Source organism: Martes martes (genome assembly GCF_963455335.1).
Source record: "Martes martes genome assembly, chromosome: 10".
NCBI classification, from domain to species: Eukaryota; Metazoa; Chordata; class Mammalia; order Carnivora; family Mustelidae; genus Martes; species Martes martes.
Genome location: NC_137898.1, coordinates 19,296,717 through 19,321,733, shown reverse-complemented (window position 1 = coordinate 19,321,733; position 25,017 = coordinate 19,296,717). Strand labels below are relative to the sequence as shown.

The 25,017-nt window shown below is 40.6% G+C and overlaps 2 protein-coding genes across 8 annotated transcripts in view; one reads left to right on the top strand and one right to left on the bottom strand.

Moving 5' to 3' along the window:
- Positions 1-2,320: 2,320 nt before the first annotated feature.
- HARBI1 (harbinger transposase derived 1) lies at positions 2,321-11,963 on the bottom strand. Its single transcript, XM_080817598.1, has 3 exons — positions 11,839-11,963; positions 10,088-10,906; positions 2,321-4,248 (listed from the first exon to the last, which is right to left on the bottom strand). The coding sequence occupies exons 2-3, from the start codon at positions 10,755-10,757 to the stop codon at positions 3,869-3,871; spliced, it is 1,050 nt and encodes a 349-aa protein (XP_080673724.1). The 5' UTR covers positions 10,758-10,906; positions 11,839-11,963; the 3' UTR covers positions 2,321-3,868.
- A 300-nt stretch (positions 11,964-12,263) lies between these two features.
- Positions 12,264-25,017, top strand: part of ATG13 (autophagy related 13) — a 55,781-nt gene continuing 43,027 nt past the window's right edge. For 3 of the 7 annotated variants that reach the window (XM_080816105.1, XM_080816100.1, XM_080816099.1), the window contains exons 1-3: positions 12,301-12,388; positions 12,497-12,601; positions 12,989-13,105. The gene's annotated coding sequence lies outside the window, so the exon portion shown is untranslated. Of the gene's footprint in view, positions 12,602-12,988; positions 13,106-25,017 lie in introns of all 7 variants that reach the window. The other 4 variants (XM_080816104.1, XM_080816103.1, XM_080816101.1 and 1 more) reach the window with 4 other exon arrangements.

Genomic DNA, 25,017 nt, shown 5'->3' with positions numbered 1-25,017 from the left:
TTGCTGTTCCAGTTCTGTTCTGTTCTTTTGTAGCCTGATCTCATGGTACTGTGGGTTAATGTGCACACTTTGGGTTGGACGGTAAAGTAGAAGCAAGGTAATGATACAGAAGCAGCACAGGGAAGGGGAGAGATTCCAGAACAGCAGGTAATCATTCACAGCAGAATTACAGGAGACGCTTCCTTCTTTGGAATTATTTATACAGGGTAAATATTCAGTGGTACAATTGGATTGAAATGTATGAACATGTTAAGACTCCAGAACGACAAAGAAATCAGCCCTTTCATAAAGACAGTCCTCTATATAAGGATTAAGGTCTCAAGAGAATGATAGATCCTTAATGTTTTGTTTTTTTTTTTTTAAGATTATTTATTTATTTATTTGTCAGAGAGAGAGAGAGAGAGAGAGAGAGAGCGAGTGAGCACTGGCAGATGGAGGCAGAGGGAGAAGCAGGCTCCCTGCTGAGCAAGGAGCCCGATGTGGGACTCGATCCCAGGATGCTGGGATCATGACCTGAGCCGAAGGCAGCTGCTCAACCAACTGAGCCACCCAGGCGTCCCAGATCCTTAATGTTTTGTGGGCAAACATGGAGATTCCTTTCGAATGGACTTTGTTTGTTTAATGTGCTAACTTATGATTTCAAGGTCTAATTTCCTTGCTCCTTTTTAGTATCCAGAGATCTCATCACTCTTATTGGATCATCACAAAGGGGGTTTAGAGTGTAGTCATTAAAAAAAAAAAAAAAAGCCTGTGAATTTGATGTTAGGGAACTGAGGTTGAAGTGTTCCCGGCATTCAGCTAGTGCTTTCCCTTCTTTCCTGCATTGCCATTCTTAGAGTCATCTAACTCTTACTCTCGTTATCTCTTATTCTCACCACTTTGTAAAATTTGGGCTGGACCTAGAAAGCAATACAGGTCCTGAAGACATATGCCTGCACAACGATTAAGTTTCCTTGATTTCTTATTTTCTTGTTCTCTTCCTCACTTCCCCCTCTAATGCCAGGGACAGCGACTGCCAAGCTCAGTCGCTGAGTTGTTTTCAATTTATCATTTCAGGTCAGGATATGATCACAATATGTCTGTTATCTCTCTAGCTTCTATTTCACTCCTCTCCCCACCACCTCCTGTATGTCTTCACTATATGACCCCATTAGTCTAAACTTAGATTAATTTGCTATATATTCTTTATAGTCCAAGGGTCAGGAAAGGAGCTCCATCTATGTTCAGTTCATTTTAAACTAAGAATGTGTTTAAGATTTCTATTTCGTATAATTTGAAATTGGTAAACCAGTGATGACCCAATATTGTGGTTTTTCTCTTAGTATATTCTGGGACTTTGCTGTCTTGAAACATCCAAGGGCAAATCTGGAAAACTCCTATGCTGACCAGATGGCATCATCTCTGGGAAGATGAAGCTTACATAAGACAGACATAATCCTTGATTCTTTCCCAAAACTGTAGCAGGGAGATACTAAAAATCCACAATAAGGACCTCAAGAGAAGACTTCACAGGCGCTTATAAAAAGCCCTTAGGAGCAAACCCTTGGTAATTTGAAAGTACAGACCCTGATCCCACCCCTAGGTCGTTTTGGGGAAATGGTAACTAAGGACTGAAAAAATCCTGGCCTGTAAAAATTCATGCTGAAAGATTAAAGAAATAGATTTGAACAGTTATTCTGTGGAATTATTAGGAAATAAAATACTCCCAGAGAAAAACACTGCCAGCCAATATTCAGTGGGTTCAGCACTCAGAAATTATCTTTGGTGTGCAAATAATAGACTTGAAATTGCTTTTGAAATCTCTCCAAGACTGTCCCTCCCACTCAGGCTTCATGTTACCATCTAGTGAGTTGAATTGTGAAAAACCCCAATTTTCCTTTAAGGTAGTTTTTTTTTAAGGCTAAAATGCCAGGCATTTTCAAAGCTCACACTCCACCTTGCATGATATGCGGATGGCAGTCACCCTTTCCTCATTTGATATGCACAAAAGAACCAAAACTCTGTAGGGAAAAATACCCATCTCAGGAAACCTGGAAAGACTTAAAGTTAAAATATTGCCTCATGAGGGAGACAAAGCAAGCTTGGTCACAGGTCAGATTTTACAAATGAAAAATATGTAACAGGGCACCTCTGTTGCACAGTGAGTAGAACTAACGTTTCCAGGCACCTCTCCGTGGTCCATTCTCATCTCCATGACGTCATTGTACATGCTGAGCTCAACCTCCTGCCAAATGGACCCACTCTTTATAGAGTAGGATGATGACGGGAAATAGCATTTGGAGTAGAAATAAACAGCAGATAATAACCCATAATTGTTTTTAATCGTGGGGATGAGTCACCCTCAATTTATTTCCAAATTTCTTCTGTCATCAGCTGTTCATTTCTTTACTTTGAAAATCACCAGATTAACACTGCCAAAGGCAGGTAGGAAATGATCCAAGAGGACAATTCTGAAGTATCACATGGTGAGCTGATGATAAACTGGGAACAAGGGGCGCCTGGGTGGCTCAGTTGTTAAGCGTCTGCCTTTGGCTTGGGTCGTGATCCCAGGGTCCTGGGATGGAACCCTGCATTGGGCTCCCTGTTTGGCGGGAAGCCTGCTTCTTCCTCCCACTCCCCGGGCTTGTGTTCCCTCTCTCGCTCTCTCTGTGTCAAATAAATAAATAAATCTTAAAAAAAAAAAAAAAGAAAAAGAAAAAAAGAAACTGGGAACAAGACAGTCCTCAGGAAAGTCTCTTTTTTGTCCCAGCAAAGGCACCAAAGTGTGAACCTAATTCACACATTCATTATTCCAATCAGGTTATTTTTATATCAGTGTAATTTTAGAATAAGACTTGATGGAGGATTATTTATTTTCTGGGAAATTCTGTCCATCACTTTGCACACAAGATATTCAAGTAGGTCTAACACCAAAATTCATTTCACACCAAGAAATTATGTCTTTTTTACTGTTTTCACAATGCCTTCTTTATTCCCTAAATCTTCCTTCTACTCAAGGAATTTCAAAGCAGAATGGCCAAACAGACATTCTAACATCATAGGCATAAGAAATGTGATCTGTTTAGATGTGAGCTGTCAAAACCTGGGTGAGTCTCCTCTGCCCATCAATCTATCAGGTTTTTAGATCTGTAAAGTGTAAGCTTGCTATTTTATCTACATTTGACTTGTCTTCTTTAAGCCGATTGGGTTCTTAAACCAATTTAGCCTCTAACTCCTTCTCTGGTTTGGAAAGAGGACATTGGAGTCCAGATGTTTTCCCTAGAAACCAGGTCCAAGTCACAGTTCAACTACTGCAGAAAAACTAGAGATGGAGGCTTCAGGCTGTACCTAACACCCTCTTAAAAACACAAAGCTGCAAACTCAAGATTAGTAGCCACTTACTTTTGTCAGAAGACCATTCCCTAACTTAAATTTGCTCTTCACACTTGCCTCAGATGATGCCTATACAGGCAGCAAAGTAGGAAAGCTAAAACCCCACTGAGTAATTTAGGACAAACGAATATTGTTTTCACTTGAAATCTCTAGACAAATAAAAAACATTCTGGCTGACTGCCATTTCCCCTTTGCTTTGATTTCATAGGCACAATCATAAATGTCTGCTGCTAGTGAATTTTCAGTCACTCAACCTGGAGTTGAGTGGGTAGCAGGGAACTATTGGCTTGGTTTTGGTTTAGCTAATGTATTTGCAAATGAATCAGGATATTCTGGCATAGCCATAACCCTTCTAAAATACACAGATTAAATGTCAATTTGTGACAAGTGTCCACATATGCAATCATGCTAGATGATGGAACTCTGTAGGGGGTGGTGAGGAAGAAAGTTTGTCACAACTCCTTCTGCGAAATTTCCCTCCCCTCCACCTCTCACATTAGCTAAAATGAGTGAGCATCAGCTCCTGACGGATTCGGTCAGCCTCTAGGTCCAAGGACTCCATGTGTTCATACTCTTCTTCAGGGGGCTGTTCCATGGGTCCTGTCATTGGAGAGGACCAAACATCCATCCCATGCTCCAGGGAGATATTGTGGAGGACACAACAAGCCAAGATAATGTGGCTGGACTTCTCTGGTGAGTACTGCAGTGCTCCCTTGGATCCATCCAGGCAGCGAAATCGGGAGCAGAGGGTTCGGAAAGTCTTCTCAATCACAGTGTGAGTTGCAGAATGGGCCATATTATAGCGATATTCGGCTGGGGTTTCAGGAATGTGAAGGGGGGTCATGAGCCAAGTACGCAGAGAGAAGGAACTGTCACCTGTGGGGGAAGGTCCAAAGAAATCATAAATCATTCTAACTGGAGTACAAACAGAAATGAAAATCCAGGAACATATACAGAGAATGGATCATAAAATGCAGAAGACTCTGGAGCCACTGTGCCCCAGAAAAACCAAGAGGGAAATGTTATGGTAAAAAGAAGGCATGCCAGGATCACGAGAAGGAAGACAGAGGTCTTGGCTGGAAATATCCTTGTTAAAACCAACAGAGAAAAAAGGCTGATAGCTTAAAAAAGAAAAGGCGGGGTACTTAGGTGGCTGGGTCAATTAACCCGCCGCCTTCGGCTCAGGTCATGATCCCAGGGCCCTGGGTTCAAGCCTGCTTCTCCCTTCTCCCTCTGCAGCTCCCCCTACTTGTACTCTCTCTCTGTCAAATAAATAAATAAGATATTTTAAAACAAACAAACAAACAAATAAATAAAAGGGGGAGGGGGGAGCCAAGCCTGAGAAAATGTGGGGAGGAGGTGAAGGCACTTAAGGAAATGAAATTTCCAGATTTTCTGAACTCAGAGATACTGTTCTTTAATAAAAGGTTACTAAAAACTATCATATAGCAAGCCAATCTTCAAAATCTCCAAAGAGAAAAAGTGCAAGAGAGAAAAAAGAGAATTCTGCCAGGAGAGCTCAAAACCCTTGTGAGGAAAATTTCCAACTTTACCATTAAAGTGTCAGATCCGGAGAGCACTACCTTGGGATTTCAGAGTATTTCATGGAAAACAATCATTCATTCTCCCCGCACTAAGAACAGTAAGATAAAAGTCCCAGTTCCTGTGGCATAGATCAGAACTCAGGTGTTCCTAGATATTACAATCACTAGAACAATGCCTTTGTAACAGAGGGACTGGTATAATTTCACTTTAACAAGGAGAGCATACATATAATGATACAAATAGTAATAGTGATAAGGAAATAAAATCAGAAGTCAATTAAAATAATATACAGAGGCATTTTCCTAAGGTGATTTCTTTGTCAAATGATCTCTGGCAGTGCTAAGAACAAAATAACACTCAAGACTGGGATGCAATGTCCTGTTACAACAGTACAATGTTTCTGCGATGCTTAATTATCCTGACTCACTACAGCTGACAGATGAAATGTCTCACACAGAGGCACAACCCCTTAGAAATCTGAGACAAATAGGCTCTGGGAGTACCAACTTGCACAATGGCTGTGTTCCTGACCCACTATCAGTTTTGGTAAATAGTTATGGATTGTTCAGAGTCTAGGCCCTGTTCCAAAACACACAGGACTCCTTTCTTTCAGGAGCTTACATTTTTAAAGTACTGGATCAACTTTATTTAAAAAAATTGTGTTTTTACTTATACATAATTGACATATAACATTGTATTAATTGTACGTACTGGAATGTTGTTAAATATTTAAGAAGTCTCACAATATTTTCAATTTTTACATTTAGTTGACTTTTCCCCCCAAGTACAACCTATTTTAGTTGAACTCACACCTACTAAATACTAAATTTAAGAAACTGATGCTGTAAATAATAACGAAAATGGTATCGGTGACTCACTGAATACCTACTATGTAGCAGGCATTGATCTAGGCACGTTGAATGTATTATCTCTTATTATCCAATCCCAACCCTGCCAGGTAGGATATTATTGAACTAATTCTACCAATGAGAAGATCAAAATATCAGTAGCCATCCTGTGATATGCCACGCAAAGGAAGCAGAAGGAGCTAGTCACTAAATGCTAATGTCAGACTCAAGAGTCACAAAAACAATGGTGTAATGCTGTAAGAGAGTAAGACAAACATCTTTGGTGAATGCCAAAGGACAGAGATACTAAATGGTATTAGTTAAACATTTCTCTATGGAACAGTATGAGCCTTAACTGGGGAGACATAAAGGATAAGCTAGTTAATGCAGACCTTTTATAACATGCCCCATGGTCATTAACTGATTATAATTCAAGCACCACTGGAAAACAGACACTCAGGAGGGGATTAGGATCAGAATTGCTAAACAGATTACAACTGCTTACATGATCAGTCATCCACAAGACATTCTGGCAGATCTTACCCAAAGCTGCTTAACAAGACCAGGCCAAGAGCTGAAGAAATAAGAACTCAGGCTGAATTCTTTGTAGGAGCAGGTACATTTAGAGAAGAGGAGTAAGGTAATGCAATTCTGAAGGGACAGATGAGAATGAAGAGATGAAGGGATGACACTATGTTAAAAATATGCTAAAAAAAATTCAGAGGCTCCTATATATCCCTCCTTTGATGGAAACGTTACTCTGAATTTTATGTTTGTCATTTCTCTGCATTTGTTTATATTGTATCTAAGTAATATAATATTGTTCTTGGTTGTGAACTTTATCAAAATGATTTCATACTAAAAACAAAACATAAACCTAAAAAAACCCAAAGGGAATCACAGTCAATTCTACATTTGGCAAATTTAGAACTATTTCACAAATCTGATGGTGTTAAGACACAATCAGCCATCTTAATTTTTTTAACCTCTTGTTATCCTCATAATCCTGCCAGTCTTCCCCTAAAATATTACCCCATTATCCAACACATCCTTTAGATACCAGTGTTTTCCAAACTTATCTATTTGATTGAGTCACTTGAGGCACCTGTTAAAAATGGATGTCTAGATTCTTTCCTTGACGATTCTCATTCCCAAAGTTTGAAGTGGGGACCAGAGATGTAGATTTTTAATAAATTCCCCAGATGACTCTCTTGATCTGGAAAATTTGTGAAACCCTTACTAGTTCAGGGGTCTTCAAACTAGTTTTCCTGTTAGAGGTAATGGAGGCTTTGCAAGGGAATATATGCTAGAACTGCTAGTTGTACTAATCAATTTCCACATGGGTATACTTTTCCCCTCCCTAGTGCCTAGCATGTAGCCTGATACCAAAATTGGCCTTAATAAATATTTGCTAAATGTGGTTACCATATCCATCTCTCCCACTTCCACCCTTCCTGTAAAAAGGGTAATCAGAAAAGTGATAAAAATTTATCAGAGTTGGGGTGCCTGGCTGGCTCAGTCAGTAGAGTATGTGACTCTTGATCTTGCCATGAGTTCAAGCTCCAAATAGGGCATAGAGCCTACCTTAAAAAAAAAAAAATCAAGAGTTTTCCCTTATTTCCAATTATGTCCTGTAAAAACCTCAAAAAACTAAAGCCATATTTCCAACTGAATCTGGGGTCCCAATGTGTGAAGGAAAAGAGAGTAAGTAATTCCTACATGACCTTGAAGTCCTTAACAGAGGGCCTATTTGCCAAATAGACTTAATTCTTCACGTGACCTAGTTCTAAAAGTTAACCACAGGGGCATCTGTGCGGCTCTGTTAGTTAAGCATCTGCATTTGGCTCAGGTCATGATCCCAGCCAGGGTCCTGGGATCAAGCGCTGCATCGGCCTCTCTCCTTGGCCGAGAGCCTGCTTCTCCCTCTCCCTCTGCCTATCTGTGGGCTCTCTGTCAAATAAATAAATTAAATAAATAATCTTTAAAAAAATTAACAAAAGTTAACCACAAGTGACTTAGATATTCTGTGCCTTAATTTCCTTCTCCATAAAAATGTTGATGATATCAGTATTTAACTTTTCAATAGTTTTTATAACAATTAAGTGAGACAACCCAATGCAAACTGCTTACGACATTGCCTGACAAGTTCTAAGCGCTCAGCAGGTTTTAGCTGGCTTTATAGTAAGGTACCAAAGTCATCTTCCATAAGAAATGAGCTTGGTGGTTCAGTCAGTTAAGTGTCTGACTCTTGGTTTCGGCTCAGGTCATGATGAGGGGGGGTGGCTGGGACCGATCCCTGCTCAGCAGGAAGTCTGCTTCTCCCTCTCCCTCTGCTCCTCCCTGTGCTCTTGCTTGTGTTCTCTCTCTCGAGCGTTCTCTTTCAAATAAATAAATAAATAAATAATCTTAAAAAAAAGAAAGAGAAATTTGAAAGTTCAAAAAAGGCACGAAGTAGGATTTTTTTTTTTTTTTTTTTTAAAGATCCTGGAATCAGGACCCGAGCTGAAGGCAGATGGCCTAACTGAGATGCCCAGGAGCTCCCACACAAGGTAGGATTAAGAAAAAGGTCTAGCAGGATAAAGAGAAGGGGAGTACACTGATAACAGAAGATAGAAGGAACAACTCAAGAAAACCACTGAGTGGGGTGCCTGGGTGGCTCAGTGGGTTAAAGCCTGTGTCTTCGGCTCAGGTCATGAGATCGAGCCCCACATCGGGCTCTCTGCTCAGCAGGGAGCCTGCTTCCTCCTCTCCCTCTGCCTGGCTCTGCCTACTTGTGATCTCTGTCAAATAAATAAATAAAATCTTTAAAAAAAAAAAAAGAAAACCACTGAGTTCCAAGACATCACACATAGTACCCTGGCAGCTCTACATCATTGTGACAGCAGTCTCTTCCCACTTGGAACAGGGGAGAAACAAAGAATATTAAAAAGGAATAATTTCTGAGTGTCTACTGCATGTTAAATACTGTTATGAGCACACACAGTGCATATATGATCCGTGGTTTGAAAGAGAGGTCTTCAAATCCTTCATGTTTCTTTTCATCTCTCACATAACTTGTTGTATAGAAGATAACCTTTGCTCTGTTGCTTACGTAATAGTCTGCTTTAGAACAAACACACACACACACAGAACCAAGCTGCCAAACTTAAGGATATTATCACTGTTACCCAACTATATTTCTCCCTGCTATGCAGTCACCCCAGTTTGCACTGCTCCTTTTTGAATGGGTTCTTGTCCTACTTATCTCACTAAGTCAGGCTTCCCAATGGCACTTGGGCAGATCTGTCAAGTGAGCTCCCACGAGAACTGTGGAAGTGCACTGTCCACTATCATTCTTTTTTTTAAAAGATTTTATTTATCTGAGAGACAGCAAGCTAGAACAGCGGGAGCATGAGTAGGACGGGGTCGATGGGGAGAGGGAGAATCAAACTCCCTGCTAAGTAGGGAGTCCAACTTGACTTGGGGCTCAATCCCAGGACCCCAGGATCATGACCTCAGCCGAAGGCAGATGCTTAACCAACTGAGCCACCCAGGTGCCCCTGCTATCATTTTCATATAGATATCATAACAGTAACCAGTGACAAAAATTTTGTATTTGTACAATACTGTATAATGAACTCTCATATATATCACCTAGTCCTAACAATAGATATTACTGCTGTTGCCATTATTTTTTAATAAAGATTTTATTTATTTATTTAACAGAGAGAGAGATCACAAGTCGGCAGAGCAGCAGGTGGGGGGAGAGGAGGCTTCCCGCTGAGCAGAGAGCCTGATGTGGGGCTCCATCCCAGGACCTGAGATCATGACCTGAGCTGAAGGCAGAGGCTTTAACCCACTGAGTCACCCAGGCACTCCTGTTGGCATTATTTTTAACATTTTACACATGATAAAAATTAAGGCTCAGTTGAAGGGATGTATTATATTTAACCACATCTGTCCTGATTAAGAACTTCAGCTGTATTAAAGGGGAATGTTTTTGTAGGGTTGTTGTTGCTTCTGTTTCCAACTACAAAACACTGCAGCAGCTTAACTTTATTTCCCACCACCAGTGTTCCTACTTATGACCATATGCCTCAAGATAAATCCTTAGAAGTGAGGCTCTGGACCAAGTACTATGTTTTTAAACTTTAATAAAATGTCCTTCAAGTGTTCTTTTTTTTTTTTTTTTTTAATTAAGACTCAGAGAGTTCTCACCTGAGGTCTCATTAAAAAAAAGAACAGGACTGAGACTCAGGTCTGTAGATTCTCAAATTTCATTCTGCTCTGTTACATCATTTTTCTGTGGCTACAAAATGAAGCGTGTGCACCTGAAAACTTACCAAGAAGCCAGCTATCTTTGTGTATTCCAGCTTCGAAATGACTACTGAGGGAAGACTGCTGCAGCACAGCATAGTCCTGGAGGCTGCCTGGCCAGTTGGTCTCCACAGTCATTAGTGCCCCTCTAATGTCACACACCATCAGGCAGTTTAAAGAATGCAGTCCTTTGCGGTTCACATAGGAAAGGTCTTCAGCATTCGGTGCCTTGATTGCCACATGGATACAGTCAACCACCCCTATGACCCCTGGCATCCCAGCCAACCCATAGAATTCATCCTTTAGAGCCTGCACAGAGGCTTCATCCGCTGGAAAGCGAATGAACTGTGTGGCTCTTTCCACAAGTGCTTCGGTGACATTGGCAACACAGCGACTCATAGATGCCTGACTGATTCCAATAGCATCTCCCATTCGAGTCTGGAAGGAACCTGAAGTATAGAAGCCCAGTGCTGCAAGGATCTGTGTCTCTGGGCTAATAGCTCTGGATCTCTGAGTAGGTCTAGAAAGACTTGCCCCCAAGAGCTCCACCAAGTAATAAATGAACTGTCGAGGAAACCCATACATGGACATCAAGTATTCATCAGTCACGTCATCCAGCTTAAAGCGGTCCAATGTCCGGTGACCTCGGCCATAGAGCAAGAGATCACAGTCAAGTACTGTTATTGGTATAGCCATGGTACATGTAAATGTGATTTCTCCTTCCCTCTGCTACTTTTCCTGAATTCCTCTCAGTAGAGATGTTGGTGCAAGAAGGTATTTAAAGAAGTGTCAGAATTCAGCAGCTAACCATCAGTTAAATGGCTCTGGCATTTGTAATCTTCTCTCTGTAAATGTTAAAAGAAAAAAAGCATTAGAAACCGACCAAAGACTTTAAAGTGATTCAAAGGCTGCAACAGCTCCTTTTCTCAAACTTCAATCTGTCCAGGCAAAAGGTGCTATACCTGTAAATCTGGGTTTTTCTCCACTAACACATGCCTGCACAACACAACACAGGCTTGCTGTGGTTTGAAAGATAATGGGAGTTGTTTTGCATGTAGCAGAACAGCTCCCTCGACCCTACAGTTGGAAGGAAGGAAGGAAAGAAGGAAGGAAAAGAAAATGTGAGATGATTTTGATGGCTCACTTAATGCTTGACATTCGAACTCCAAGAGCACAAGATTAATGGAGGAGGGGCACCTGGCTGGCTTAGAACCAAGGGGAGGGTACCTTCATCTCTGGGTTTTAACTTCCACTCCATGTTGGATGTAGAGATTACTTAAAAATAAAATCTTTTAAAAAAAGGTTAATGGAGGCGATAGCGTAATTATCCATAAAGTAAAAGAGGTCTGCACTTAACTACACAGGCCACAAACTGGCTGACCTAAGTCTTAACTACGCGGGTCAGGAATTAGTCACGCCTGGTTTCTTTCATTACCCAAGCCTTTTGGCTCCACCTGGTAAGTAGGAGAGAGACGTGGGGGTGCTCAAACCAGTCTAGCAAGACAGGTGTGGGCAAAAAACTGCCCGCAATCCGGCCAGGTGGACACAGATCGCGTACTCTAACAACAGGCCATGCCTTCTTCCCCACGAAATCCAAATCGTGAGGCTGAGGGCCAGGAAGCACGAAAGCCCAGACAGGTCAGAAAAAAAGCGCAAAAGAGGCTAGATGAGCTAGAGTTGGGAGGCGACTCCGCCACTTATAAAAGGTGCCTTAGAAAAGATACTTAGAAATCAGATTGCGCCGGCCACTCAAAGTCAGCGAAGGCCCGTCACCCACCTCTCCGCGGCTGCGGGGTTACCAGCAGCACTTCCCACCCACCCAGCCGATCCGGCCCTGCACTGGAACCAGCGGCCGCGGACTGGCCGCCACGCCGCTCACCATAGGCACCGCCCCCTCGCGTCAGCGGCCTCCCCACGCCGCGTCCTCACAGCCGCTTCCGCGGCAGCGTGAGGTTTGACGGCGCACATTCCGCAGTTAACCCAAAAGTTTTCACTCTTTCAAAGACCCTCCGCCCCCCGCCTTTACGCCGTTCTTTCCTTCTGAGACACTTGGAACAGTTAGTGAGAAAGATTTACATGGAAAGGAAATCAACTTTTATGGGAATTAAGAAGAAAGAGGTGAAATAAGGAGTCCATCCTGTAGCGAAAGTGCGGATGAGGTTACGCAGCTGTATTTCCCCCATAGCCCTCTTCCTCCCCCCCGCCTTCATCCGAACGGATGAAAACAAACACTAACGATGGCGGCGCCGGGAGGCGACCGGCTGCTGGGCTTCAGGCAGTAGTGATCGATAGAGCTGTGAGGGCACTCTTGAAGAACGCGAATCAACGTGAGTGCGACAACTCGCGCAGTCCTGGGAGTGAAACACCCGGGGCCCATGAACCACGAGCCTCCTGAGGCGTGAAGTGTTTATCTGCGACCCCTGCTGTCCCCGCAGCTCCGGAGCGCAAGAGTCCTCATCCAAGAGACGCAGCTGGCCGGCCCCAGGCCCCGGCCTCCGTAATGAGAGCCCCGAGCCACTCTCTGTGTCGCAGCTTTGCAGGTACTAACTTTAGTGGGGATACCCTTAGAACATTCAGCGCCCCCGGGTGGGAGGCAATGGATCTGCGGCCTAACGGGTACCTCCTTGTGAGGACTAAGCCAAGTAGCCCCAGTACAGTCCCTAGACCTTTCTTTGGGAAGTCGGGTTGGTGTAGGCCCCGTTGGCTCTCGATGGCCCCTAGTCTTAACAGAAGTCCACAAAGCTTTCGTCTCTACTTCCTCAGCTCTTTGGGTTATCTCGTAAGGTTTTTGGAGATAATTTGTGGGACCCTAACTCCGGGGTTGGTACCAATATGAGTGAGGTAGGTTTTCATTCAATCAAGATTTGTTGGGAAGAAAAAAAACAAAACAAAACTTGCTGAGTGCCAAATATGTACTCCGCGTGTAGGTGAGGGTGACTGTTGACTAGTGAAAAAAGGGACCCCAAGGTTCACGACTGTCTTCTTACTGGCAGTGGAACGACTTGTGGAAACCGGCGATCCGTTCTCATTTAATAAATCTCTGGGTAAGTGGCTAAGCACCTTTTGGGGTTCATCACTAACTCATCTCCGTTTTCACTTTCTAGGTCAGTTCTCAGCTTGCCCTGTCAATTGAGCGTAGCATTTCACTTTTAGTATTTTCCGTTTAGAGAGAGAGCGAGCGAGCTGGATCATTGTACTTAGTTTAAAACTCATCTGCTAAGATGGTAGAATTTATTGAACACTTTCAGTAGGAAATGTGCAATAATACACAACAGATCCTTTCTTTACACTAAGTTAATTTCTAGGTTTTAGTGTGTTTTATGAATGTTAGTCCTTTTTATGTATGGCTTTTGGCCCCAACTAAATTATAAGTTTTGTTTTCATCTCCATTTTTCAGCTGAGCAGACATAAATGCTCGTGAAATGGAATCCTGAGTTAATATTTTTAATGCACAGTGAATGATGAGTAAGTGCTGAAGCAGGTATCAAATATATTGATCCGTATAATGAGATGAATATAGTTAATTCATACACTGTTTTCAAATTACACCCTTTTGGGTATAAAGTTAAGGATATGACAACTTTTGAGATTCATATTTTTTTTTTTTTTTTAAATTTGACAGACAGAGATCATAAGTAGACAGAGAGGCAGGCAGAGAGAGAGGAGGAAGCAGGCTCCCCGGGGAGCAGAGAGCCGGATTCTCCGCTCGATCCCAGGACCCTAGGATCATGACCTGAGCCGAAGGCAGAGGCTTTAACCCTCTGAGCCACCCAGGCGCCCCGAGATTCATATTTCATAAAAATTGCAAACCACTGGGTTTCCCATTATTGTACTTAACACGTAACTTTTTATTGTGCATTTGTATTTTTCCCTAAGGAGTGGTTATTAAAATGGAATTTTAAAAATTGAACCAAAAAGTGTAGATCTTGAGCTCTAAACACTCCCTTTTATATTGTTTTATATAAGGACTAAGAATCGGCTGGACACAGTGGAGTCCTACCATATGTGCATAATGGGATTATACTGTATGGAGGTGGAGGCAAGAAATCTTTTCTATTGTCTTTCCTGCCCCCATCTGCTCTGATTTAGCTGTATTAGTTTAGGACCTCCATGACTCAGAGCAGGGTGCCCATAGCCTAAATGCAAAAAGAAGACATTAACTTTGAGCTTTCAAAGACCTAAGTCCTACTGTATGAGTGATTTTTTGAAGATAGTTCTGACTATTCAGAAAAAGTACCCACTTGATAAGGTGCATTCCCAATATTCTGCATTTATATTTTGTTCAAATGGAAATGGAAGGTTTGTTTTGGAATCTTTATCTGGAGAGAAGTTATTTAATCTTAGCAATACCTAAAAACACCAGAAATTTCATTTTTAAAGATTTATTTATTTGAGAGAGAGAGAGGGAGAGTGCCGGCATGCACGCAGTGGGGAGGAGCAGAGGGGTAGGAGTCCAAAGGGGACTGGGCACTGAGCCCTGGGCGACTTGGGTCCTGATCTCATAACCGTGAGATCAGACCTAAGCCGAAATCAAGGGTCCTGCACTTAACTGACTGTGCTATTACCCAGGTGCCCCTGAAACTTGTTTTAAATACTTCTTTTCCTTTTAAAACATTTTCTACTTATTATGGAAGAGATGAATAATGATAACACTGGTTGGAGTGCTGCTTAGATTACAAAATGAGGAGTACACCTAAAAAAAAATTCCTTGTTATGACCTTTATTTTTCAACTTAGTTTTCACTTTTATTTTTTATTTTTTAATGGCTTGCATTTTTATTTTTATTTTTTTAAGGATTTTATTTATTTGACAGACAGCGAGACAGGGAACACAAGCAAGGGGAGTTGGGAGGGAGAAGCAGGCTTCCCACTGAGCAGCGGGCCTGACTCAGGGCTCCATCCCAGGATCCCGAGATCATGACCTGAGCCACCCAGGCACCCCTTGTATGTTGACTTCAGAGTCTTCAAATACATGTACCTTACTAAAAGTTAATTTTTTTCCTAAAGGTTAATTCTTGAATAAAGTTTACTTAGATTTTATATGTGGATAATTTGGAAGTAATTTCCCATATGGGGTGTTGAGCTGAGTAAAGCACCGTTTTTTTCATGCATGGGTTTAATAGATGAGAGGGTGTATGGGTTGCTGGTTCTTGCTTCCTCTCAGTCAAATTGTGGAGACCAATAAAAACTCTTTAAGTGGTCCTTGATAGGATAAGGGCGTTACAGCCGGGAAGAATGCAAAGGAGACTCTCTAGGCCTCTCTGCCCAAGGACTGTCAACAAAGTTTTCTTTCAGTTTGGGTTTTAAATCCTAAAAGGATTTTAAATCCTTACAGGAATGTAAAATTAGTTTAAATCTTTTAAAATCCTTAAAGGGATTTAAAATTAATTTAAAATAGTTGTTTTTAACTATAAACTGGGCCAGTTTATTAGCGAAATCCTCTAAATGCCACTGTAGGTAACACAGGAAATTTGTTTTGCCTTCATGGTGTCCCTCATATGTCCTTGGTTACAAGAGAAGGGCACCACTACTTAGAAAAACAACTTAGTTGACTGTCTGACAGTAGTATCTTCTTTGTAAAACAAAGGTAAATAGAGAATTTATAGAAGTGCAAACTTAATACTATTATTTTGGAAAATGCTGCTTTCACTTTTGAGTTTTGATTCATACAAATGTGAAAGAAATACAGAGTTTAAAATCCTTTTATATTCTCTCCAGTTTTAAGGTTTGCTTGTTCCCCAGGCCCTCCAATTCCTTCTGTATTGTCCACAACTGTTAAGTCATTAGGAGAGAGATTATATTGAGAAATACTGAGATTTAGATGTCCTCTTTTAAGTAGAAGTTTAAGGGTGTTTTTACTCCTGAATCTATTTCTATTAGGATTTTCAAGAGACCAGATATTTGGCCTTATTTATTCTTCAGAATAGTTAACTAAGCCTGGCTTTATTTTATTTTATTATTTTAAAGATTTTATTTATTTATTTGACAGACAAAGATCACAAGTAGTCAGAGAAGCAGGCAGAGAGAGAGAGGAGGAAGCAGGCTCCCCGCAGAGCAGAGAGCCCAATGCGGGGCTCGATCCTAGGACCCTGGGATTACGACCCAAGCCGAAGGCAGAGGCTTTAACCCACTGAGCCTGGCTTTATTTTTACTTCCACCTCCCATTTTCTTTTGGCATATTGTACTTCTGGTTTCTTAAATTGAATACTTAAGTTTTTAAATTATAAAGTCATTTAAGGCTATACATTTTCTTCTGAATGTTTCTTTTGCTGTATCTCATTTTTTGGTTGTCAGATATTCTCCATTTTGTTTATTTCTAGGTAATTGCAATTTTGGTTTTTATTTCAATGTCTTATAAAAAAACTTCTTAATTTATACGTGGTTAACTTTTTGTTGTATATTTCTAGTTTATTGGATTATGGGCAAAGCATCTTGGAAATTTTTTTTAACAGTCAAGAGCACGATTAATTTATTATATTCCTTGAACCTGAGAGAAGAATGTGAAAGGTTGAGTTAGATAACAAGGTCTTTATTGAAGGTCTCATATATATAGCAAGTACTGTTTACCGGAACCATCTCATTTAATCCTCACCACCATCCTGTGAGGTAGGTATTACTTACTGACATTTTATAAGAAAGGAATTTGAGGTATAGAAAGATTGAGTGACTTGCCCAGTATACCATTACATATATAGAAACTTGGTTTTATTATTCAGATCTCTGTGTTTTTGTTTATATCTACTTGAGCTGTTGTCAAAGAGGTATGTTGAATCTTCAGGTATTGTTTTGGTTTGATCAAGCAAACTCTTGAGTAGTATCTCTAGGAATTTTTGCTTTATATATTTTATTGCTATATTCTATATAAAGTTTTATGGCAATTATATTTTCTGAGAGTATTTTGTCATTACTCAATATCCCTTTTAATCTCATTTCATCACTTTTGGCCTAAAATGCTGCTATAAATATTGCTACTTCAGCTTTCTTTTTCTTTTCTTTCCTCTTCCTTTTTTTTTTTTTTTTTAAGCTGAGTATATCTGTGCTGTTTCTTTATTTTCAAACTTTCTTTGTAACTCTTAGGTAGGAAGACTATTTCAGTTGTTTAAACCTTTCTATTCTGTTCCTCATTTGTCTACAAAGAACTTTCTCAATGGAAAAGAGGATCTCTACAATTTAATAATAACCCTAATGTTTAGAAAGTGGGGAAATTAACTGTTTTCTGTTTGTACTTCAACTTGTACTTAACTTTTTAAAAAATTTTTATTTATTTATTTGATAGACAGAGATTACAAGTAGTCAGAGAGGCAGGCAGGGAGAGAGAGAAGGAAGCAGGCTCCCTGCTGAGCAGAGAGCCCACTGTGGGGCTCGATCCCAGGACCCTAGGATCATGACCTGAGCCGAAGGCAGAGGTTTTAACCCACTGAGCCATCCAGGCACCCTGTACTTAACTTTTTTTTAAAGATTTTATTTATTTAGGGGCACCTGGGTGGCTCAGTGGGTTAAAGCCTCTGCCTTCGGCCCAGGTCATGGTCCCAGGGTCCTGGGATCGAGCCCCGAGTCGGGCTCTCTGCTCAGTGGGGAGCCTGCTTCCTCCTCTCTCTCTGCCTGCCTCTCTGCCTACTTGTGATCTTTGTCTGTCAAATAAATAAATAAAATCTTTAAAAAAAAAAAAGATTTTATTTATTTATTTGACAGAGAGAGAGAGATCACGAGTAGGCAGAGAGAGAGAGAGGGAAGCAGTCTCCCTGCTGAGCAGAGAGCCTAATGCGGGGCTTGATCCCAGGACCCTGATATCATGACCCAAGCCAAAGGCAGAGGCTTAACCCACTGAGCCAGTCAGGTGCCCCTGTACTTAGCTATTTTTTCTTAAATGTTACTGATTTGCCACATTGAGCTTTTTATTCTGAATCTAAAACATTAAAAAACTCTATGTTAAAAACTGGAAAACAGGGGGTGCCTGGGTGGCCCAGTTGGTTAAGCATCTGCCTTTGGCTCAGGTGATGATCCCAGGATCCTAGGATTAGGCCTCAGGTCAGGCTCCCTGCTCAGTGGGGAGTCTGCTTTTCTCTCACCCTCTACCCCTATGCCTGCTTGTGTGCTTGCTCTCACTCTATCTCAAATAAATAAAATCTTTTAAAAAAGAGAAAAGAACCTGGAAAACATTATTTTTTTAGTAAACTTTAGTTAACTTTTCCCCGTTTGTTGTGTTTTTTTTTTTTTTTTAATAAGTAGACTCCATGCCCAGCACAGAGCCCAATGAGGGTCTTGAACTCATAACCCTGAGATCAAGACCTGAGCCAAAATCAAGAGTCAGACACAACTGACTGAGCCACCCAGGTCCCCCTAACTTTTTCCAGTTTTAAGGACTAGAGATATTATCTGGAGTCATTTTACATAATTTCTTACCAAATTATTCAGTTGTTTCTTTGAAGTATTTGCCTTTTTTCTTCTTTGTTGTCTGCATCACCTTAAATCTAATGTATCACCAATTCCCCATCTGGATTGCTGAAGTAGCTTCCTAGCTGGTCTCCACTTTTTGTCCCTTTACTTTATCCTCCCCTCTCTGTATTCAGATTAATGTCCCTAAGTCTTACCCAAAGAAGAATCTGCACTGACTCCTAGTAATCCTCTAGAGCCTCTTTTCCTCACTTTCATGACCCCTGGTAATCTGGCCAGACCATACTTTTTAAAAAATATATTTTATTTAATTATTTGATAGAGCACAAGTGGAGGGGCAGCAGGCAGAGGGATAGGGAGAAGCAGGCTCCTCGCTGAGCAGGGAGCCCAATGTGGGGCTCGATCCTAGGACCCTGGGATCACGATCCAAGCCGAAGGCAGATGCTTAACTGACTGAGCCACCCCTTTACGTGAAAATTCTCAGCTATATATTTCCTAATTTTGCTTCTCCCATATTCTTTCTCCTCTCCCTCTGAGACTCCACTTACATATATGTTAGACCTTTCCCTGTGTCCCCCATGTCTCAGGTAACCACATGTGTCATTTTGTACCTGTTGTAGTATGATTAAATACCTTAAATCATGCCCTTTCATTTTCAAAAGTATCCCAAGAGTATATGGTCACTTTATGTCTTTCTTTTCTTTATTTTCCATCCTTTTGCTTTTCTGTACTTTATTCCTGATATTTTCTTTCTGGCCTGTATTCATGTTCACTGTTTCTATCTTCTGCTGGTCTAATCTGCTATTAGACTCAACCATTGAGTTCTTAATTTAGTGTTTTGTTTTTTAGTTCTAGAATTTTTCCTTAGTTCTTTTTGCAGTGTTTAGTTCTCTGTCAAAGTTCTCAATTTTGTGTTTTATTTAATTGAACATATTAAGCATAGTAATTTTAAGAATGTGTCTGATTATTAATATACTTTTAATGTCTGTTGTATCTGTTAGATTTAGATCATTTGGGTTTATCTCCATGAATGCTCAGTTTATTTTTTATGTGCCAAGTATTGTATATGAAAAATCATAGAGATAATTTGGAGACTAGGGTGACATTATTGTCTTCCGGAAAGAAGTTACATGTGTTTCTGGCAAAGACCAAGGGCAGACCTTATCCCACATTGTTGAAGATAGTTATGTTTATAATTTTTCATAGTAAAAACTTTAAAATATTTATCTTGAAATAATACATATTATAACTGTACTTTGTTGTTTTCTGAGAGAAAACACATCCACTGTTTTTATAAATTAAAAAAAATTAGTACAGCAATAGCATGTTTATCTGGATTATATATTATGGATAAAAATGGAAAGGAGGAACAGAGATGGACTGTGAAGAACAAAGAAATACTTGGAGAAGAAGGAAGAGAAGAAAGACCTATACATAATATCTGTCATCTCTATCCCTTTTGTCCTCATTTTGTGTGCTAATCTTAAAATTCAACCCATTACCTAATGTAAAATGGTGTTGCTGCTTTGGAAGACACTTTGGCAGTTTCTCAAAAAGTTAAATGTTGAATTACCATATGACCCAGTAATTCCCTTTGTAGGTATATATAAAGAATTGAGAACATATGTTAACACAAAAACTTGTACATGAATGTTCTTAGCAGTATTATTTATAATAGCCAAAAAGTGGAGACAGCTCAAATATTCATCAACTGATGAATCAGTAAACCAAATTTGGTGTAGCCATACAATGGAATATTATTCAGCCATAAAAAGGAATGAAGTACTGAAACTACAACATAGATTGAACCTTGAAAACCTTATGCTTGGTGAAAGAAACAAACCACAGCAAGACCACATATTCTATAATTTCCTTTATACAAAATGTCCAGAATAAGCAAGTCTGTAACTACAAAGCATAATAGTGGTGGCCAGGTACTGGAAGGAGGGAGAATTGGGGAGTGACTGATAACAGATGTGGGATTCCATTTTAGTGTCATGAAAATGGAATGGTTGTGAATATACTAAATTAGTGAATATACTAAAAAGCACCAATCTGTGTACTTTAAAATGGCAAATTTTATAATATGTGAATATCTCAATTTTTAAGAAAAACTATGAAATGATTTTTTTAAAACTCCTAAATCACTCCTGCCTCCCAGTTCAAAAGCTCTAGGTCTGTGTCCCCTTCCTCCCAAGCTACTCTCCATTCTCAGTACTGTGCACTCTGTAGTTTTCAAAACAACCTTTCCTTGCTACTTTATACTCAGATCTTTACAGCTGTGATTCTGTCGTGCTTATACTGATTTCCTGATGATTTGGGCCTTAACATTCTGTAGGTGCCATAAACTTTCTCTTTTATATGTTTGCAATGTTCACGAATAAGCATATTTTCTTTCAACTTACCCATTCTTATCTCAGATATGTAGTCTTTCATATTGTTCTTTTGCATTTTGGTATTTTACTTTCCTGTGCAGTCTGTAAGTTCTTATTTTTTTAATTTTTTTAAAAGTTTGGTTAAGTTTTTTAGTGACTTCTACCCGCAACATGGAGTGTAAACTCACAGCTCTGAGATGAAGAGTTGCATGCTCTTCTGACTAAGCCAGCCAGGCCTTCAGTCTGTAAATTTTTAAATTATGAATTCATCTAGCTAAAAGTTGGGAGGAATGGTTGGGAGTGTGGCCTGGCAGCAGGCTCTTGATAATCCAAGGTTGTTGAGAGTTCTCCCAAGGCTCTTTCTGGGCTTGCCTCTACCTGTTTCTAGGGATTACCATGGTTCTGGGACCAGTTAATTTCTTGGCTTTTTATTTCCTTATCATGTATGTAGGTAATGTAATTTTGGATCTTATGTCTAGGTACTTTACCACCTTAATGCTTTTGAAGTTCTGAGAGTGATTTGCCTACCTCCCAACCTTGCCATGATAGGTTGACAAACTTCTTCATTACTTTTCTAGGATTTCTTCTGGCCTCTGTGATCAAGGAGCCCTGGGCTCTGCAGTTTTGTGCAGAGCACTGGGTTTCTACCTACTTGTAAGATTGAGGTACCATTTCCCACCTCCATGCTTTTTCACACATATTTATTAGGAGAACCTGACCATCAGGCACAGTCAGTAGACCCTGTGACTCTTGATCTCAGGGTTGTGAGTTCAAGCCCCACATTGGGCATGGAGCCTTTAAAAACAAAACAGACAAACAAAAAAAACCCCACCTGGCCTTGCTTCCCATAGGCTTCAGTTCCCTGACATCAATTTTTCCCTTGCATCTATGGCATTGATTTACCTTTTCTGGAGCCTGGGATTTCTCAATATTTCTTTTTTTTTTTTTAAAGATTTTATTTATTTACTTGACAGATAGAGATCACAAGCAGGCAGAGAGGCAGGCAGAGAGAGAGGGGGAAGCAGGCTCCCCACCAAGCAGAGAGCCCAACGCGGGGCTTGATCCCAGGACCCGGGATCATGACCTGAGCCAAAGGCAGAGGCTTTAACCCACTGAGACACCCAGGTGCCCCAATATTTCTTGTTTACAGATAAAACAACCAACTTTTTTTTTTTTTAAGATTTTATTTATTTATTTGATAGACAGAGATCACAAGTGGGCAGAGAGTCAAGCAGAGAGAGAGAGGGAAGCAGGCTCCCCGGTGAGCAGAGAGCCCGATGCGGGGCTCGATCCCAGGACCCTGGGATCATGACCTGAGCCGAAGGCAGGGGCTTTAACCCACTGAGCCACCCAGGCGCCCCAACAACCAACTTTTTAAAAAAAAGATATTATTTATTTATTTGAGAGAGAGACACAGAGAGAGAGTAGAAGAGCATGAGTGGGAGGAGGATCAGAGAGAGAGGGAGAAGCAGACTCCCTGCTGAGCAGGAGCCCCAACATGGGGCTCCATCCCAGGACTCCAGAAGCCAAAGACAGAAGCTTAACCGACTGAGCCGCCCAGGTGGCCCTCAATATTTATTGTTTAGTTGCATGTTAAAACCTCGCATTGTCTTAATTTATCTGCATTTTTACGTCAAACCTTTTACTGTCATAATTTATCTGCATTTTTATGTGCAGTTTTTACGTAGCAGGGGGGAAGACTAACAACATCAGTTCAGTCCACCTTGTTGGATGTCCCCCTCAGAGATTTTAGACTCCTGTGTATCATGACACAGTGCATTGAAGTCTTTGACTACTTTACTCCAAGGCAAGGATTTTCTGTGATGGAATTTGAAAGTACAGCCAGAGCAGTCATTCAGATGTTTGAAAAACTGTATTTGAAATAGGTCAACAAGGAGATAGACATAGTTTTAGAAAATTTTACCCTGGGTGAAATTAGTTTTCTACCTTGTTATAGACCACTTGATAAGAATTGATTTTGTTTGTTAATTTAAAAAAATCTTTTTTTGGTGGGGCGCCTGGGTGGCTCAGTGGGTTAAGGCCTCTGCCTTCAGCTCAGGTCATGGTCTCAGGGTCCTGGGTTCGAGCCCTGCATCTGGCTCTCCGCTCAGCGGGGAGCCTGTTTCCTCCTCTCTCTCTGCCTGCCTCTGTGACTGCTTGTAATCTCTGTCTATCAAATAAATAAAATCTTTAAAAAAATTTTTTTTAAAAACCATCAGATCTATAGAAAAATTGTAAGAATTTTACAGTGGACTCTCTCTCATATACTCTTCGCTTAGATTAACACATTGTTCATGCTTTGCCACATTGCTTTACCTGTCATACAGTATATATCTCTATGTGTCATGTGCTATATAATATAATAATATATGATTTCTTTTTTCCCTTTTTATTTTTTTGCTGGGCCCTTGAGAAAAGTTACTTGTATTTCTTTTTTTTTTTTTTTTAAGATTTTATTTATTTGACAGAGAGATCACAAGTAGGCAGGCAGGCAGAGAGAGAGGGGAAGCAGGCTCTCTGCTGAGCAGAGAGCTCGATTCAGGGCTCGATCCCAGGACCCTGAGATCATTACCTGGGCCGAAGGCAGAGGTTTAACCCACTGAGCCACCGAGGCGCCCCAGTTACTTGTATTTCTTAAGAACAAGAGCATTGACCAAAGTGTAATTATATCAAATATAGAAAATTTTAATATCAGTATACAGTTACTGGTATACCTAGTATACAGTCAGTACCAAATGTTACCAATTATTTCAGTACGCTTCTTTATAGAATCTTCTATTTCTAAGATTTTATTTATCTATTTATTTACTTATTTTAGATTGTATTTTTTTTAAAGATTTTTTATTTGTTTATTTGTCAGAGAGAGAGAGCGCGCACGAGCACAGGCAGACAGAGTGACAGAGTGGCTGGCAGAGACAGACAGAGAAGCAGGCTCCCTGCGGAGCAAGGAGCCCGATGTGGGACTCGATCCCAGCACGCTGGGATCATGACCTGAGCTGAAGGCAGCCGCTCAACCAACTGAGCTACCCAGGCATCCCTTAGATTGTATTTTTAAGTAATCTCTACACCCGGTGTGGGGCTTGAACTAAAAACCCTGAGATCAAGAGTTGTAGGCTCTACTGACTAACCCACCCGGCTCCTCTATAGAAACTCTTCTAGAAATACATGATTGGGGTGCTTGGGTGGCTCAGTCGATTAGCTACCCACTCTTGACATGGCTCAGGTCATGATCTTCAGGTCTTAAGATCAAGCCCTGCATCAGGCTTCCTGTCAGTGTGGAGCCTGCTTGAGATTCTCTCTCCCCCTCTGCCCCTCCCCCCACCAGTATAGACTTGTTCTCACTTGCTCTCTTTCTCTCAGATAAATCTTATAAAAGTCCATGATCAAGCATTGCATTTAGTTGTCATACCTCTTTAATTGCCTTTATTCTAAAACATTTTTTCAGCCTTTTTTTTTTTTTTGGTCTTTCATAAGTTTGGCATTTTTAAGACTACAAGCTCATTATTTGTAAAATGCCCTGTCTTTTAATTTAAACTCATCTAATTGCTTCTCATGGTTAGAATCCGTTACACAGTTTGAGTAGGAAAGCTACAATAAGTGACATGTCCTTCTTACTATATGACATCAAGAGAAATGTAGTATCAATTTTCCAATTATTGGTATGTTTCTTTCATTACTTTGTTGAGACTATATCTACCAGGGGCGCCTGGGTGGCTCAGCAGGGGGCCTGCTCCCCCACCCCCCGCCTCTGCCTACTTGTGATCTCTCTCTGTCTGTGAAATAGATAGATAAAATCTCAAAAAAAAAAAAAAAGACTATCTACCAGACTTCTCTGTAATAAGTAATCTGTGGGAAGATTGTGTAAATACTGCATTTGCCAACAAACGGTCACCTAGTGGTTATCTATTGGTGATTCCCCCTTCCCCCCACCCTCGTGATTTTCTTGAGTCAGTTGTTCATAATAGTTGCAGAATGGTGATTTTTATAATTTTGTCATTCTTTGTACATTTACTACTTGACAATCTACTGTGAAGAAGTATTAATCTTCCCCCATTTATTATACATCTGCCTCTGAAACCAGTGTTGAGGAAAATGTGAAGATCCTTGCTGTAGACAGTAAACAAAATGGCAAGAAAAGATTGTCTCTGCTCTTCCATTGTTAGCTGAGAAAGTAAATATAAAATTGTG

Excerpts from the sequence above, each read along its gene's own strand:
- HARBI1 (XM_080817598.1), bottom strand. The coding sequence starts at position 10,757 with ATGGCTATACCAATAACAGTACTTGACTGTGATCTCTTGCTCTATGGC. Across the intron at positions 4,249-10,087 it reads CAAAGATAGCTGGCTTCTTG|GTGACAGTTCCTTCTCTCTG; the intron begins GTAAGTTTTCAG and ends CTTCCCCCACAG.